This window comes from Aphis gossypii, chromosome 1 (genome assembly GCF_020184175.1).
Source record: "Aphis gossypii isolate Hap1 chromosome 1, ASM2018417v2, whole genome shotgun sequence".
Taxonomy (NCBI): domain Eukaryota; kingdom Metazoa; phylum Arthropoda; class Insecta; order Hemiptera; family Aphididae; genus Aphis; species Aphis gossypii.
In genome coordinates this window covers 7,339,084-7,354,229 of record NC_065530.1, presented here as the reverse complement: position 1 = coordinate 7,354,229, position 15,146 = coordinate 7,339,084, and the positions used below count along the sequence as shown (strand labels likewise).

Genomic DNA, 15,146 nt, shown 5'->3' with positions numbered 1-15,146 from the left:
CCTAAAATACATAAATTCAATATTCAATAATTATAAGTAACGTAATCATCATCATGATTCATGATACGTACATTTTAATGTAATAACTTGTGCATTATAACATAAAATAACATGTTAAGTATGATTGTTAAAAAATAGTTTTTTTTCTTTTGAAGTATTAAGTACTTTTTATTAGTATTTCTATGAATGTATAAAATGTTAATTGGCCCACCAGCTACAAAAGATTGTACCCTGCCCTGGGCCATACCATACATTAATCAACAATTTGGTGTTATTTAATCTATACCTGAATATTTACCATTACAATGAACGTTAATTTTAAGATTATAATGACTATACCCAGAATTGTTTTATTTATTTGATTGGGTCATTATAATAATCAAAATTTAAATTAATAGAATATATAAATATTAAAACTATGTTACAAAATAATTATAAAAATGTATTCAATTTTCATAAATTATTTGATAATACACCAGTAGTAATTCTTGTTTATTACAATAATTTTTATGACACAGATGATAGATAGCATTCATTTGTATAAATAATAATTTCACATATTTCTAATACTTTCACAGGATACAATTTTTTTTGAACCTTTGATAATCTATGTATAGGTGACTTAATATAAGTTAAGATTATGTTGAACTGTGTTAATACTTTCAAGTTACAATATTAATAAATTAAATGGACATATTTATGATAAAAAGGCCTTTAAATAAAATTTAATTTGAGGAATTTCATATTTTAATCGAAATAACATATAACTAGGCACTGAGCCATATATCAACATAAACAAGCACTATAAATTATACTACTCTTCAATATTAGTCCCATGGACATAGACACAATTATTATTAAAAATTATAATAAATAATCTTTATTTTGTTTAATCATTTGATTCAAGCTAATCCAATACCTAATTAACAATTGTTTAATAAGTGGTCAAATTTAATGTTGATAATTATATAATAACATATTATTACATCTGAATCTAATATAACTAGGAGTTAGGACACTAATATCAATAACTATATTTGATTGATAACCTCAGGCAAATGTGGCCAAGTTAAGTTTAAAGTGTTATAATCATAACCACTAAACCATCAAAGTTCTTGTCTAATATATAGTAAAAAAAAAAGTGTGAGTGGCAAATGCGTCATAAAATTTATTAAGAGAATACAGTAGGCATACTTTTTAAGTGAGTAAAATTGTTTTATGGCCATCAAATGTCTACACCAAAAATTAATAAAATTCTTAGGTGAAAAGTAATAAAACAAATATAGGTTAATTACAAATTATCATTTGTCATACATCAAGCCAACTACTATATGTAAATGGCACATTACTGAACATATTTATATATTCAACAAAACAATAAATACAAATAAATAAATGGTAAAAATTCAAACCGTTTTACAATTTGTTTTCAAAAAGTTTAATACACTCTGTTCAATATCTGATCACACACATGCACACAATTATTTAATCTAATATTATACATACATGTGTATAATATATAATACATATTACAAATATATATGTATGTTATACATAAGAAAAGAGTACAAAATACAATGCATATTATTATCATAACAAAATACAAGATATTTTCAACTATATTTAAATTCAATCAGTTGACAATAGGTAAGACGTAAGGGAAGAAATTATGGTTAAAATATTTGGATTAAAAAAAGCGTAATATCCATGTTTGGATGTACTCGTATATAATGTTGCATGTTTAAATAGCCATTAACTAATAGTTTTAATCATAATAATAATAATAATAATAATAATAATAATACATTCAAATGACAAACGTATTACAGAAATGTATAAAAATAGATAACAAATGTATTAAAAAGTATAATATATTTACATATGAATTAAAAAAAATTATAAATGACAGTACCTACAGTTTTATTTCTAACGCATTAATTCTGAATTTATCTTAACACAATAATGTGATGCTCAGGTATGGTAAAAGATATAATGATAAAGTTACAAAGTATCAATTGCATTTTTTCATGGTAGTATTTATGGGAATTACAAAAAAAGTTGAGCATTCATGTTAAATAACTGATTATTATAAAATATGACATAGTGAAAGTTAAGTTATTTAAATATTGGCACTTGGGTATTTTTTTTTATAAATAGTTTATTTTATTTGTATTAAAATTCGCATAAGCACCCTGTTCATAATAAAAAAGTTGTACTGTTTTTTTTTGTTTAAATATATTTAAATTGCTTTTTATTGAAGAAATATTAATAATTTGGCAAATACACTATTTAAAAAAAAAACACAACGCAGATTGTTGTTTTAATGCTTTAAATAACAAGTGAAATTTTTTTAAAACTTCCCATGATAATAGTATGCAACAAACTACAATTGTACCACATGTTTATGTTATATTCATGTTATGTTTTATTGTTGTTAGATACTTATTAATAATGCAATTTATAAAATTAAAAATATTAAATGCATAATAGGACGATAAAAAATGTAAATCAATACAAGATTATTTCAATTATATTGTTATAACTTTATGATTATATTTCTTTTATTTTTTTACGAAATAATATTAAAATATTTTAATAGGTATTGACTACAATTTCTAACTGCAATGTTCGATCATAAATGAGTAATATTAGATATTTCAATGAATAAATTATATTTAAAGAATCAATAAAACAATTTATAATTGAAACATCCATGTCAGTAATTTTTAAATTATTGTATTTGATATTATATTACTGGCAGAATTAAAACTAAAATAATAATTGGGTTACTATCTTATAATTAACAAATTTATTATGAGCTATAGCAAAATAACTAAAGTTCGTTGTTAAATGTAAAATATATATTAATGTAATCAAAAATGCTAATTAAAACCATTTAATAAGTTTATCATATTTACTATTGAATGCAATAGTTTTTGAGAATTTATTTAAACACAAGCACTTAGTTACATTATCTTATAAATAAATGTTTTTTTTTTTTTTTTAATTAATCAATGTTTATAATTTACAGTCAAAATTGTCTCTATTATCGAAGTTACATAAATCATTTTAAATTCTATCAGCACAAAACATTGTTAGTTTCATGAAACACTTTTTGTATTCATACTAGCTTTTATTTATATGCAATAAAATATTATTTCAAATATTTATTGTAATGCTCAATAAAGGACTAGAGATTCATGGAGTAGTTAAATTTTTGTTTGGAAGCACATTTTCAATTTAAAGATTTTAGATTGTGATTAATATTACATGTGACTGACCAATTTAACCAAATAAACAGTAAATAATTAACATTATTTTTGGTTGGCCATGATTATGCACACTATTCAATATGAATTTAACAAAGAAACTTTGTGTGTTAATAAAAAGTGTTGAAAGAATACAAATAATAATATAACTCATTATAAATTAAAGGACAATTACAAATTGAGGGAAAAAGAGGAACATGACTTAATATATTATATCGATAATAAAAATTTTAAAAACACACACTGAAGACTAGAGAAAAGTAGAATTGTTACCACTTTGAGCATGTTATTTTGTAATTAAATAATGTATGTTGTCATAAATATAGCAAATAAAACCGGAATTACCAAGTTTATCTCAAAGTTCTTAGAAATTGTTTTAAAAATGTTGTTGTACCATCAAATTTAATCATCGTCATCATTAGTATCCACATGTTCTGTATCATTATCTTTGATTTCTAAATCGTTCAGATCATTATTTTTATGAACAGAATCACCACTATCTTTGGCTGTATCGGTAGTATCCTCGGCTGCTCGAGCTTCTAAAGCTCTAATACGGTTTTCATGTTTTACGATCATGGCTTTCAACTTTCGAATTTCTTCCTTAAATTCTTTTACAATATCATCCTAAAAATAAGTAATATTTATTATTTAGTTTGCAAAAATCTTTTAAAATATACATGAAAAATATATTTCTATACTAGGTTGCATAAATAATCACTAAACATTTAATAAATTAATAGTGAACTAATAGTACTTAAGACATGAGTTAGAAGTCCATGGCAAGACATTACATTTTAATGAACTATTAAGTTAATCAACTTTCCATGCAACCTGACATATTTTTTTTTATATTTACTAACTGGAATTGACTGCTGTGGCTGATTAAACTGAGGTTTAGCTACAGGAGGTGCAGTTGTATTGTTTGGGCTGGATTTGACTGTTTTATTTGCTGATGGTTTATCCAATATATTTGGCTTTTTAGCCACCTTCATTTCAGAAGCAGTAGGCAATCGTGTTGGCTGATGATAGTCTTTTAATGATATCAGGATAGGTTCAGCATCTTGACCATTAAACCAATCTTCTGCATCTACTGCAGGAATATCTCCAATAGTATCTGGATATAAATCTTCTTGAAATAACTCTGACTAAAAGTATAAAAAAAATTTAAATTTTTAAATTTACAATTATAAAATATCTTAAAATAAATTACCTTTCTTGGAACCGTCATGCTAATTGCTTGACAAAGTCCAGAATTATTTAAACGATAAAACTTTGATATTTCACAAATAGATACATCACAACCGCGTTTCGGCATCATACCAATTCCTCGTTGAGGGTCTGGTGTTTGGAACGTATTAATATAATGGACAAATGGATGTTCTGCAGTAATTTCAAAATATCGAATTACACTATCTCCCTAAAAATACATAATATATATTTTTTATATGTACACTGATAAAATAATAAAAATTATTAAAAATAATATATTACCTTGCCACACAAGTAAATCATACTAGTATCAGGATCATACAGTGGAAACATAACTCCATTACTTGTATCTAATTCAACCATAACAATAGGATCATCTAATTTATCAGGAGATCTCAATGAATACTGTCTTTCGGAAAGTTTACTAAAACCAGTTGTAAATATAAGGCCTCCTTTTAAAAATATACCTCGGGATGCTTTGCTTCCTTCATGACATATTGCTTCCTATAGTATTAATGAAAAAACATAGATATTACAAATTAGTTATTAGGTAATAAATTAAAATGCATACCTGCACAATCTCTCCACTTCTAGGATTAATTAGCCTCAACTTTTTATCCTTACACGTTGTCAATAATTGTGATCCATCAAAATTCCATGAAGCACTAAATACAATATCTGGATGGCAATCTATATGGATAAGTGGTTCACCAACACCAACATTCCAGATTACTACTTGATTATCAGATCCTATAAACAGAACAAGTATAAATATTACATTTTTAACTAAATATTTAAAACATAGTAGTACAAATAAAATTACCAGCAGATAACAAAATATTTCGAGCGGTTGGGTGCCATAATACCAAACCAACTCTCCTTTGGTGATAAATTAAATCCACAACTGATTCAGTTAATGTTCTGAAAAGAAAAAAAACAAATTTGATTTTGTTTAAATATAAAATAAATTCAAATTAAAAAAAAAATGTTCACATACCGTGAAATACCACCATCCGGAATTTGCCAAACCTTTACCACACAATCTTCCGAACCGCTAGCAATTACATTATCATTATGCGGACACCATGCAATGTCCAATACTGGACCTTTATGACCACCAACTACAGGTTGATCAGCGGGTAATCGACCAGTCTAAAAAAGCATTTATAATGGAGTTAATATTATCCAAAAATCAAGAACAATTAATAAAATAAATTTCGATCACTTAAAATGGATTTTTTTCAAATCTATTTCTAGTTTTATTTCTAATTAACAAGTACATAATTGAAAATAGCTCAGATTCAGGAAAAATTGTAGTGTTTGTATACATAGCTATGTAGGTGGGGATATCTATTCCTCGTCATTTAGAGAAAACAAGTATTTAAGTATGGAGTTTATTTATAAATTAAGTTTAATTTTGCATAAGAAATTAGCTTGTTAAGGAATGAGTAAACTTTTTAAATTGTTTTGTAAATCCAGCCAAATTTTACGGAAACATTGTATAGGTGTATTGAAAAAAAATTTTAAGAATAGTACTGCACGCGACTTCTATAAATAATAAGTCTAAAATCCACCATAAACCTAAAACCAATTTTTAAATACAATAATGGTTTAGAATAAATTATTGTTATTTTTCCAAAATTAGTTCAAAACCAAAATAGTATCATCCACAAAATATTATTACAAAAATAAAACCACCGATTATTGTCGTACTGGTAGTTTCATTAAAAATATTTTCCGTGAAATTCCTTATCAAGCTAATAATAGAAATTAAAAATAAGGTGTAGGAATAAATTATTGCATTCAAAATCATGATACTGGAAGAGCTATTTTCTAAAATACCTATTCAAGTTCCGAAGTCTATTTAAACATAATAAGAAGTTCTAATAAAAATAATTGATGATTAAACTTATTAAATATTTATTGAATATTATACATAATAGTGATGAAAATATAAATAAATAACCTTGAATTAAAATCATATTTAAATTTAAGAATTTAATTAAAATAAATCTCAAAAAATAATATTTTCTCAAGATATATACGTATGTAGTTATAATATTTTTATTAGTTATTTTTGGCTACCTGAACTAAAACTACGTTAATTTAGTATTCAGTTTTCTTATTCAAATATAAAAAAACAATCGTATCAAATTCATGAAAATTGTCTCGCGTATATCGTCGATATCGATCCATATAATTGGTAAACATTTTCAGCTTTAGCATTTTTTTTTTTTTTTTTATTAAACCAATTGACATCGATTCTGTTTAATTTATCAGAATTTATTTTAAAAAGTATAATATAAATAAATAAAAAGTAATAATTTCTAAATAAAAAAATTAATTATTAAAAACAACCGACTGATACTACTCTGCTCTACTCAGAATCAAAAAAGTATAATACTTTGAGTTTATAAATAAAAATGTACATTTACTCAATATGTAATTTAACAAAGAAAAAACACCTGTTACGGACGTTATGGCACTATGATTTATAAAGTATCCGATCACCTATTACAAAATAACTAATGATACGAAAAAAAACAATAAGGAAAACAATAAACTGTAAACTATTGTTTAGAACTTAGTTCTTTATACGTGTACGGACGTTAAGTGTACACACATAATATTATCTTAGTAATGTGAGTCACACTACTTACTAGTTAGTATAAATGTACCATAGACAACTGTATATTATAAATAAAATAATATAAATAATTTCATACAATAATAATGATTTTGTTTTGTTCTCAATACATAATTATTATATTTGTGAATAATGTAACAAAATACTTATAAGTTATGAGTCATATGATATTATGCCTCAATATAACATTAAAAACAATGAAATAAATACTACAATTTTAAAAAACCAATATTGTTGCATGAATACGATTTTTTTTTAAATACAAAAAAGTATAAAAGATAAGATATTATACTCTGATTATTCTGTAGAATGTAATTATTGAAATCATTGAATGAAATATAAACGAATAGTTTAAATAACAAAACATAAACTAGCATTGTTCATATTATCTAAGTAGGGGGTCTATCATTTTTATTCTATCCGTATTCTTATTTCTTGGCAATATGTTTGTATGGACCATGAATATTAATTATGACGTCATTCCGCGCTAAGATAAATACATTGAACATGTACTGAATAAATTTAAATTACTTGTATAACGTAATATTGTTATTATGAATTAAATATTGTTTTAACGCACTGTTATTTTTATACGTGTTTATAAATGTATTATTAAAAATGATTATTTATAATAAAATACATGATATAAATACCTATAATAAATAATTATGTTTAACATATTTTACAACTCTTTAATTTATAGTAATTTACCTAATTAAGAAAACTGTTAAAATTTTTAATCAACTAAATATTGACCTATGTATGATGTTATTAGAATGTTATAATATTATCTCAAATTAATATAATTATCTTTACTAAAAATATCGATATTGAAATATACAAAAAATTGCTCTCGCGAGGAAAAATTGGCATTTTGCACACGGCAACCGTTCAAATGTATTTTTGATGATTTTAATCTCCTGGGAGAACTTTAAATATAGAAATCACGATGAACAGTTATTATATATAAATTATTTTAGGCGTACGTCACTAAGTGGGGTTGCCCTGGATATGTCGTGTTGCTGACCACAGAAAATTAACGAAACAAAATAAAAACACAGCACCCATACAGATATACTTATTTTAATATTAATGTATGATCTAATCTTAAAAAATATGGCTAGAAGCTTAGTTTTAAGAATTAATATACGTATAATACAATTCCAACCAGGTTTTTCGTACGTCACATTTATTTATTCGTAATAATAAATAAAAGTGGTGACACCATAAACTACTCTATCGAGAAATGACTCATTTTTTTCTTTTGATCTGTCTAGTTGCAAATTAATTCTGAATTAGAAAACTATGGTCCACAATTAATGTATTAATTTTAAATCTTAATTTGTTGTACTTACTAAACAAAAATTATTTTTTTATAAATCGGATTAAAATGAGATTTCTAAATCTAATAGGTATAAATATACTAAAACAATTTTATGTTAAATAAATATCAAATATTTATTTAATAATTTAATATGTGTGAAATTTTCAATTTTCAAATAACTCTAGAATTATTAAAATAATTAGGTATTTTTATTTAAAATACAAAACATTTTGGAATTAACTTATTGAAATTTTAAGTTTTTCAAAATGGAATAAAAAATTTAAAAATAAATAAATATATGAATTAGAATAAAATTTGTAAACATGAAAAAAATTATTGACACATGTATATTTAAGTATATTATATTTTATTTCCTTCTAAAAATAGATAAACTATATCTAAAAATGATAATATTATAATATAATATATCCTAACAATAAAAAATGATATTAATATGTTTATTGATAATATTATTAATTTATAATGTAGTTGTTACTTGTTTAGCTACTATACTACACAACATCATATTTAATTACATTAGTTATACAAATCATCACATTACATTACATATTTGGTGTCAATGATGGTGTTCACACAAGTATAGCTAAAACATTATTCAATTCACTACTTATATTTCAATACTTAATGCAACAGTACCTAATTAAATGATGAAATGATATCCATAATGTAAACTATCCTGTTACTAAAAAGATAAGTTTATATTTAATCCTTTATTCTTATTTGTGGTTAAAAAAATAATACATCAATAACTATCATATCCTAAGTCCTAACTAAAATATAATATATGAAATCTATTAGTATGTAAATATAGTATACTGAAAAACTTAAAATTTCTCTATGAATACCTAGTAAAAATAGCACAATTGTTGATATATTTTATTTATTATTATTTTAATGAAAAATTAGCTTTTTTAACAAAAAAAAAAAATGTGTGAGTAACCAACTTTAAAAGAAAATATTATTTATTGAGTCAATAGGAATGAGAATCCAGTACATGACATCATATACTTAATCACTAGTAATTCTGTTAGGTATATTTTATTTAACATAAATATATCATCCCTAGTTTCGATGAATAATTATTTTATATATTATACAAATAAAATAATTTTAAATAACATACCTTTGAAAGAGGTAGAACAATAAAGGCGCCTCCACCAGCTGATTCAACAATGCAGGCCACAAATTTTGGATTCACTGCACAAAATGTGGAATCCCACGAAGATTTGGATACTCGAATATTGTCATAACAATATTCACGTTTTAAAGCTGTACCGTAAACATGACGAAACTTACTACTCCTTACTTTAAAAGACATCTATAAACAAAATTATTAAAAATTTAATCATAAAAATAATACAAAGTTAATTGCACGAGGATAAACTAACACAGTTATCTAAATCATTTTATATGTAAGTAATACAGTTAATACTGTTAATAGATATTAAATTTTTCTTCAAATATTGTCATATTCAATATTCTTTTAATAAATTGTACAATATAATAATATATAGTATGTACCTATTTTATAGTAATGTATTTAGGTAAATAAAGGAATGATATTAGGGACAAATTGGCTGGAGTGTGCTTGAGTGTTGCAGCACACCCATACAATTCAAATTGTCAAAGAGGGATTACACGCATAAGAGGTTGCTAAACATTTTATAAAATTACTCATATGTGATAACTGATAAGTTTATCATTGTAGAATACAGAGCCGCTTACCTCCCAGTTCGTTTTTTTAAATGCATATTCAAGAAGTTTTTTTTTTTTTTTTTTATTTATTTGAAGAAATCTACAATCTATACATGCTTTTTGTACAATAAGTAGGTTTGATATATGAGAGGTAAAATATGACATGAGAAGTTAGATTAGGGAAGATACCCAGTGGTAACACCCTGTGACATGAATAACTATGAAAAGAGAGAGAGAAGAGAAGAAAAAAAAATATACATAGTTATATAATATAGGACAGTAAGAAAGTTGAACACTGTTTTTTAGACTTTAATTCGTGGTAACTAGGAAAATTCCCCCCCCCAAAAAAAAATAGAAGCACACAATAACTACTACCTAAAACAAATATGAAGGTTAAAACTTACTTAGGTATACATGTTAAATATTTTCAAGTTACATCAAACAACTTAAAAAGTCAAATATGATAAAAAAAAAAATGGTAGTTTTAATAAAGTTGTTTAATCATATTAGTATGTTTTGGTAAAGGTAGGTAATTTTTTTTTTTTTTAATGTATTTATTTTTGTATACATATATATGATATGTATATATTTATATATATGGTTGATATGTTAATACTGACATTTTCTCTAAATTATATTTAATCATTTTCTTTAATAGCATGTTTTTAACTTCAACAAAATCTTATCATACAAATATTTAGTATTAACTTAGAATAAGAATAATACTGTTACGCAGATATCTAAGGTGTATCATCTATGTATCATATAATTATATTGCATATTTGTATGTTTAATGAATTTTTGATTTTCTAGTGAACATTTTGAAATTTTAATATACCTAGGTAAGAACTATTTATGAAACTAGCTACTAAAAAGCTAATTAGTATTTACTAAATACATAAATTTAATACTTAACATAATCAAAATAAAAAATTAAGATACTTATTATTTTGTTTTCATCATATTATATTAAAACTATAACAACAAATAAGGTCATATTTAGTTAATCTAAACTACCTATAATTATGTATTATAATTAAATAATCATCAAATATTCAAAAAATAAATTATCAATAACAATTAATTTTTATCCCAACATCTAGAATCCAAATTGTTTGTTGTTTAATGTTCCAATTAAAACATAAAAGTTTCATTCCTTATGCCAAAAAACCTAATAGGTACACGAATGTCCTCTACAATTTTGTCATTGACTAACGTTCATCAATATTGTCAGATTCTAAAAAAAATGGGCGTGTGACAGAGGAACCATCAATGTAAAATAATTTGGTATTTATCATTCCAACTGCCAAGCAAGTGCCTACACGATTAATTAAAATCAAAAAAAAAAAATAATATAATTCGCAGATAAACTCGTAATAACCTGGGTAACAGACATCAGTATAATAAGACTTATGCCCCTAGGCAAAAGTTTAAAAGTTACCTATCAAGTCGAAATGACAAATCCAATTCGACGTACCTACTAATATATTAAAAAAATAAATAAATTGCTTAACGTGTGCTCACCTCGGTGACTCATGCAACGGGAATTTCTCTGAGTATAATCTGTATATTTGATTTTTTTTCCGGCGTTATCTCGGATACACGGCTAACGGAGCAACGGCGGTCCAGCGAAATATATATATACCTATGTACGTATGTAAGTATGTATTGCGTTAACCGTGAGGAGTGTATGCGTGTGGCGGCGACGTATGTGTAAAACGGATGAGAATTCGATAATTATTACCAAAGTTCGCGAAGTCGTCGATCAGCCGAATCGTACGAATTCAATGCAATAACGTATCGGGTGTAATATTGACGGGGGAAAAAAAATGAAATAAATAAATATTGTACGGACAAGATAACCGGAACGTCGTTGGACGGCGTGGCGCGGGGGGAGAGGACGATATTAAGCGCGGACAACGGCTGAACGGCGCGGCGAACTGGCCGTGAATCGGAGGGAAAAAAAAGGTCGCCGTCTAATATCACTGAATCACTCTACCATATTTGGAGTTTGCGAATGGAAACGCGACGGCTGGCTACTGAATCGGTGCGATGGATGGATGGCCGGGGGTCGTCCGCGGTCCGCCGGTTTATTTACAATCAACGACGCACGGGCCAGTGCGACACCGGGCACCATGGCCGCAGTGCCGCCAACGTCGCGGAACCCCCACGCGAACGGTACCGTGGTCCGCGGCCGACGCCGTCGACGGTATATCGTATTATTGTACGGTATATTGTCGAATCGTAAATTATAATAATGTCGCTCGTCGTCGTCGTCGCCGCCGCCGCCGCCGCCGCGAACGTCTGACACGTAAAATGTATTTATACGGTACATCGGACTCGGCATTCATAGAATAACATGTTATTTTATAATGTCCGTCGCTTGGACGACTGGACGTATCGATCACTCGATAATACTCTACTGGACAACGCCGTACACTTTACCGACTCAAATAATTATTTATCACGAATTCTATCGTTCACCGTGCTGACCATAATAGAGCGTTTCGTATTCATGTCGTGTCGTGAAATCTTGCACACCGCACGCGCATTTCATATTATTATTATTAGCCATTATATTCTCACAACAAGATACGACGTATTAAAATATCGTACAGCGTCGAACGACAGACGATGTTATTTAATATTTATCAACAATCGCAGTTCGATTCAAAACGTATTATCTTACGAGTTAAACTCGTCGAGTTATGACACGGGCGCCTGCTAGTTAATATTATTATTACATTTTAACAGCACCGACACATTTTCTGATTTTTGCAATAAATACGGATTTAGCGTAATACTCATAGACCTAGAGGATAGTACTTGAATCCCACTAAAAGTTCATAATATTAACCAAACTAGATCTTCTAGACTCAGATTCGACAAGACCACAAACGGCATAAACCTCATTTGTCATACTTAAACATTTTATATAATATACTATAATAAATGTATTTATTGGATAGTGGTTGTCAGTTGAGGGACTACTCCCTCAAAAATATTCAAGTCTCCCCCAACCATAGCTACCTCTATAATAATGGATGTATTTATTTAGACTTGAGTACCCACCACCTACCTAAACCTAATAATTGTTTTTCATCGATTACGTACTAAAACATTTTTTAAATTTAATTCATCATATTATACCTATTACTTATTGTGTCCCGTGAGTATAGAATACAGTTGTGCATTGCAAAAAAAAGATTTTTTTATAGTTTTATTTATTTTATAAATAAATATTTCAATATTTTGTTTGAATTAAATACACAACCATGCGATTTTATATAGGATTGAACGTTAAGACACATTAAATGAATGATGTAAATTTTTTATTTTATTTATATTATATTTATTATTAATACTTTAAGATAACTCTAGCTAAGTTGCCATCTTCATAGCTTATACACTGTGTCATCAGTAATCACAGAGTATTATTTTAAAATTAAAAATTGAAATTTATTATTTTTAATTTTATATATTCTGTGGTGACATCAATACATAATCATATGATTTATAGTAATTAGTAGACTGTAGTAGTTTTAATTTACTATTACTAGTATTACTTTAAGTCTTGTTGAATATTCTGTAGATAAATCTAAAATCGATATGACAATATTCAGACAGAAATGAGCGTATAGTTAAAAACATTATTATACAACTGGCCACTGCAGGGAACCGTCGAAAATGGAATGAATCAAGCTAGGGTGTATTTGAGAGGGTGGATGCAGCCCTCCCCCACGAAACGCATGGGGATCTTTTTAAAAATGAAGTGTTTTGTACATATTGATGGTATAGTATTTTTTCCATTGCTATAATATTTAATTTTTCTAAGAAAATACAAATTAACGGTTTTCCAAATTATATCGCATAATATATATTTAGGTAGTAGGTGCCTCTTTAATCGATAATAAACTTATAATAAAAAATTAATATTAATACATATAGTATAATGGAACTAATAGGTACTATAATATATTAATATATAATATTATTTCTGATTTATTAATTAGGTACCTAACAGATATAACATATAGGTAACTATAACTATTTAAATATAATTTATAGATGGTCTGATGTAATTAATATTTTTCTGATAAAACAAATTATACCTAATTATTTATTTAACGATCTATATTAAAGTTTAACAAGTTGGACACATAATGTATAGCCGCTGTTTCTCCATTTATAACTATGTTTCCGTATCAAAGTATACCTATATTGATATCTAGTTAATACAAATATACAACACCAACCTAAATACTTTATATTTGTATAATTGTATCTTAAACGGCTCCCATCAAAAAGGTTAAAAATTAAATTAAAACTCGAAATCATGTTAATACACCTAAATCGAAAAAATAGTAGCTCATTATTATAAAACATCACTGACGAATTTTCATGGAATGAAATAATACGCGTATGTATTATAGCCTATAGGTATTATACAAAAAAAATTGTGCCTGAAAAATTCACCCAATGTATGAATTTTTATTATTTACTTAGTGTATATTAACACATTTTTAACCACACCTCTTTTGAAACAATCCTAATTCTGTGTGAACTATATGAAGTGGGAAGGAATTTGTGTTATAAAAAACGTTTGGTAATTAATCGTTTTTGTAGAATGGGCTACATCCATATTTACGATTACATAATATAATCATTTATCATATTGCAAATTGCAATTATAATTTATAGGCATATTTGTTTTTATAATTATTGATATTCCTTAGTAGTTCCTACTATTATACAATCCTACTTAGAAATTATATATTAAAATCATGACTATTGAAGACTATATAATATTGTATATAGTCATATAGATTATTTCTAGTTTACTTTCATAAAATAAAAAATCATAAGTTATAGAGATTATTGAGTTTTACTTTGGACTTTGGAGGTTATTTTATTTTTAAAATTTAATAACGGACAGATGGTGTAATCAAAATTTCCAATATATAAAATAGATATGAATTAC

General features: G+C 26.1%; 1 protein-coding gene across 1 annotated transcript; it reads right to left on the bottom strand.

Annotated features, from left to right (window-relative positions):
• Positions 1-1,142: 1,142 nt before the first annotated feature.
• On the bottom strand, positions 1,143-12,260 carry LOC114128908 (coronin-1C). Its single transcript, XM_027993516.2, has 9 exons — positions 11,690-12,260; positions 9,594-9,788; positions 5,476-5,630; positions 5,302-5,399; positions 5,050-5,228; positions 4,761-4,982; positions 4,480-4,686; positions 4,130-4,414; positions 1,143-3,893 (listed from the first exon to the last, which is right to left on the bottom strand). Exons 2-9 carry the CDS (start codon positions 9,786-9,788, stop codon positions 3,672-3,674), a joined length of 1,563 nt encoding a protein of 520 aa, XP_027849317.1. The 5' UTR covers positions 11,690-12,260; the 3' UTR covers positions 1,143-3,671.
• Positions 12,261-15,146: the final 2,886 nt, after the last annotated feature.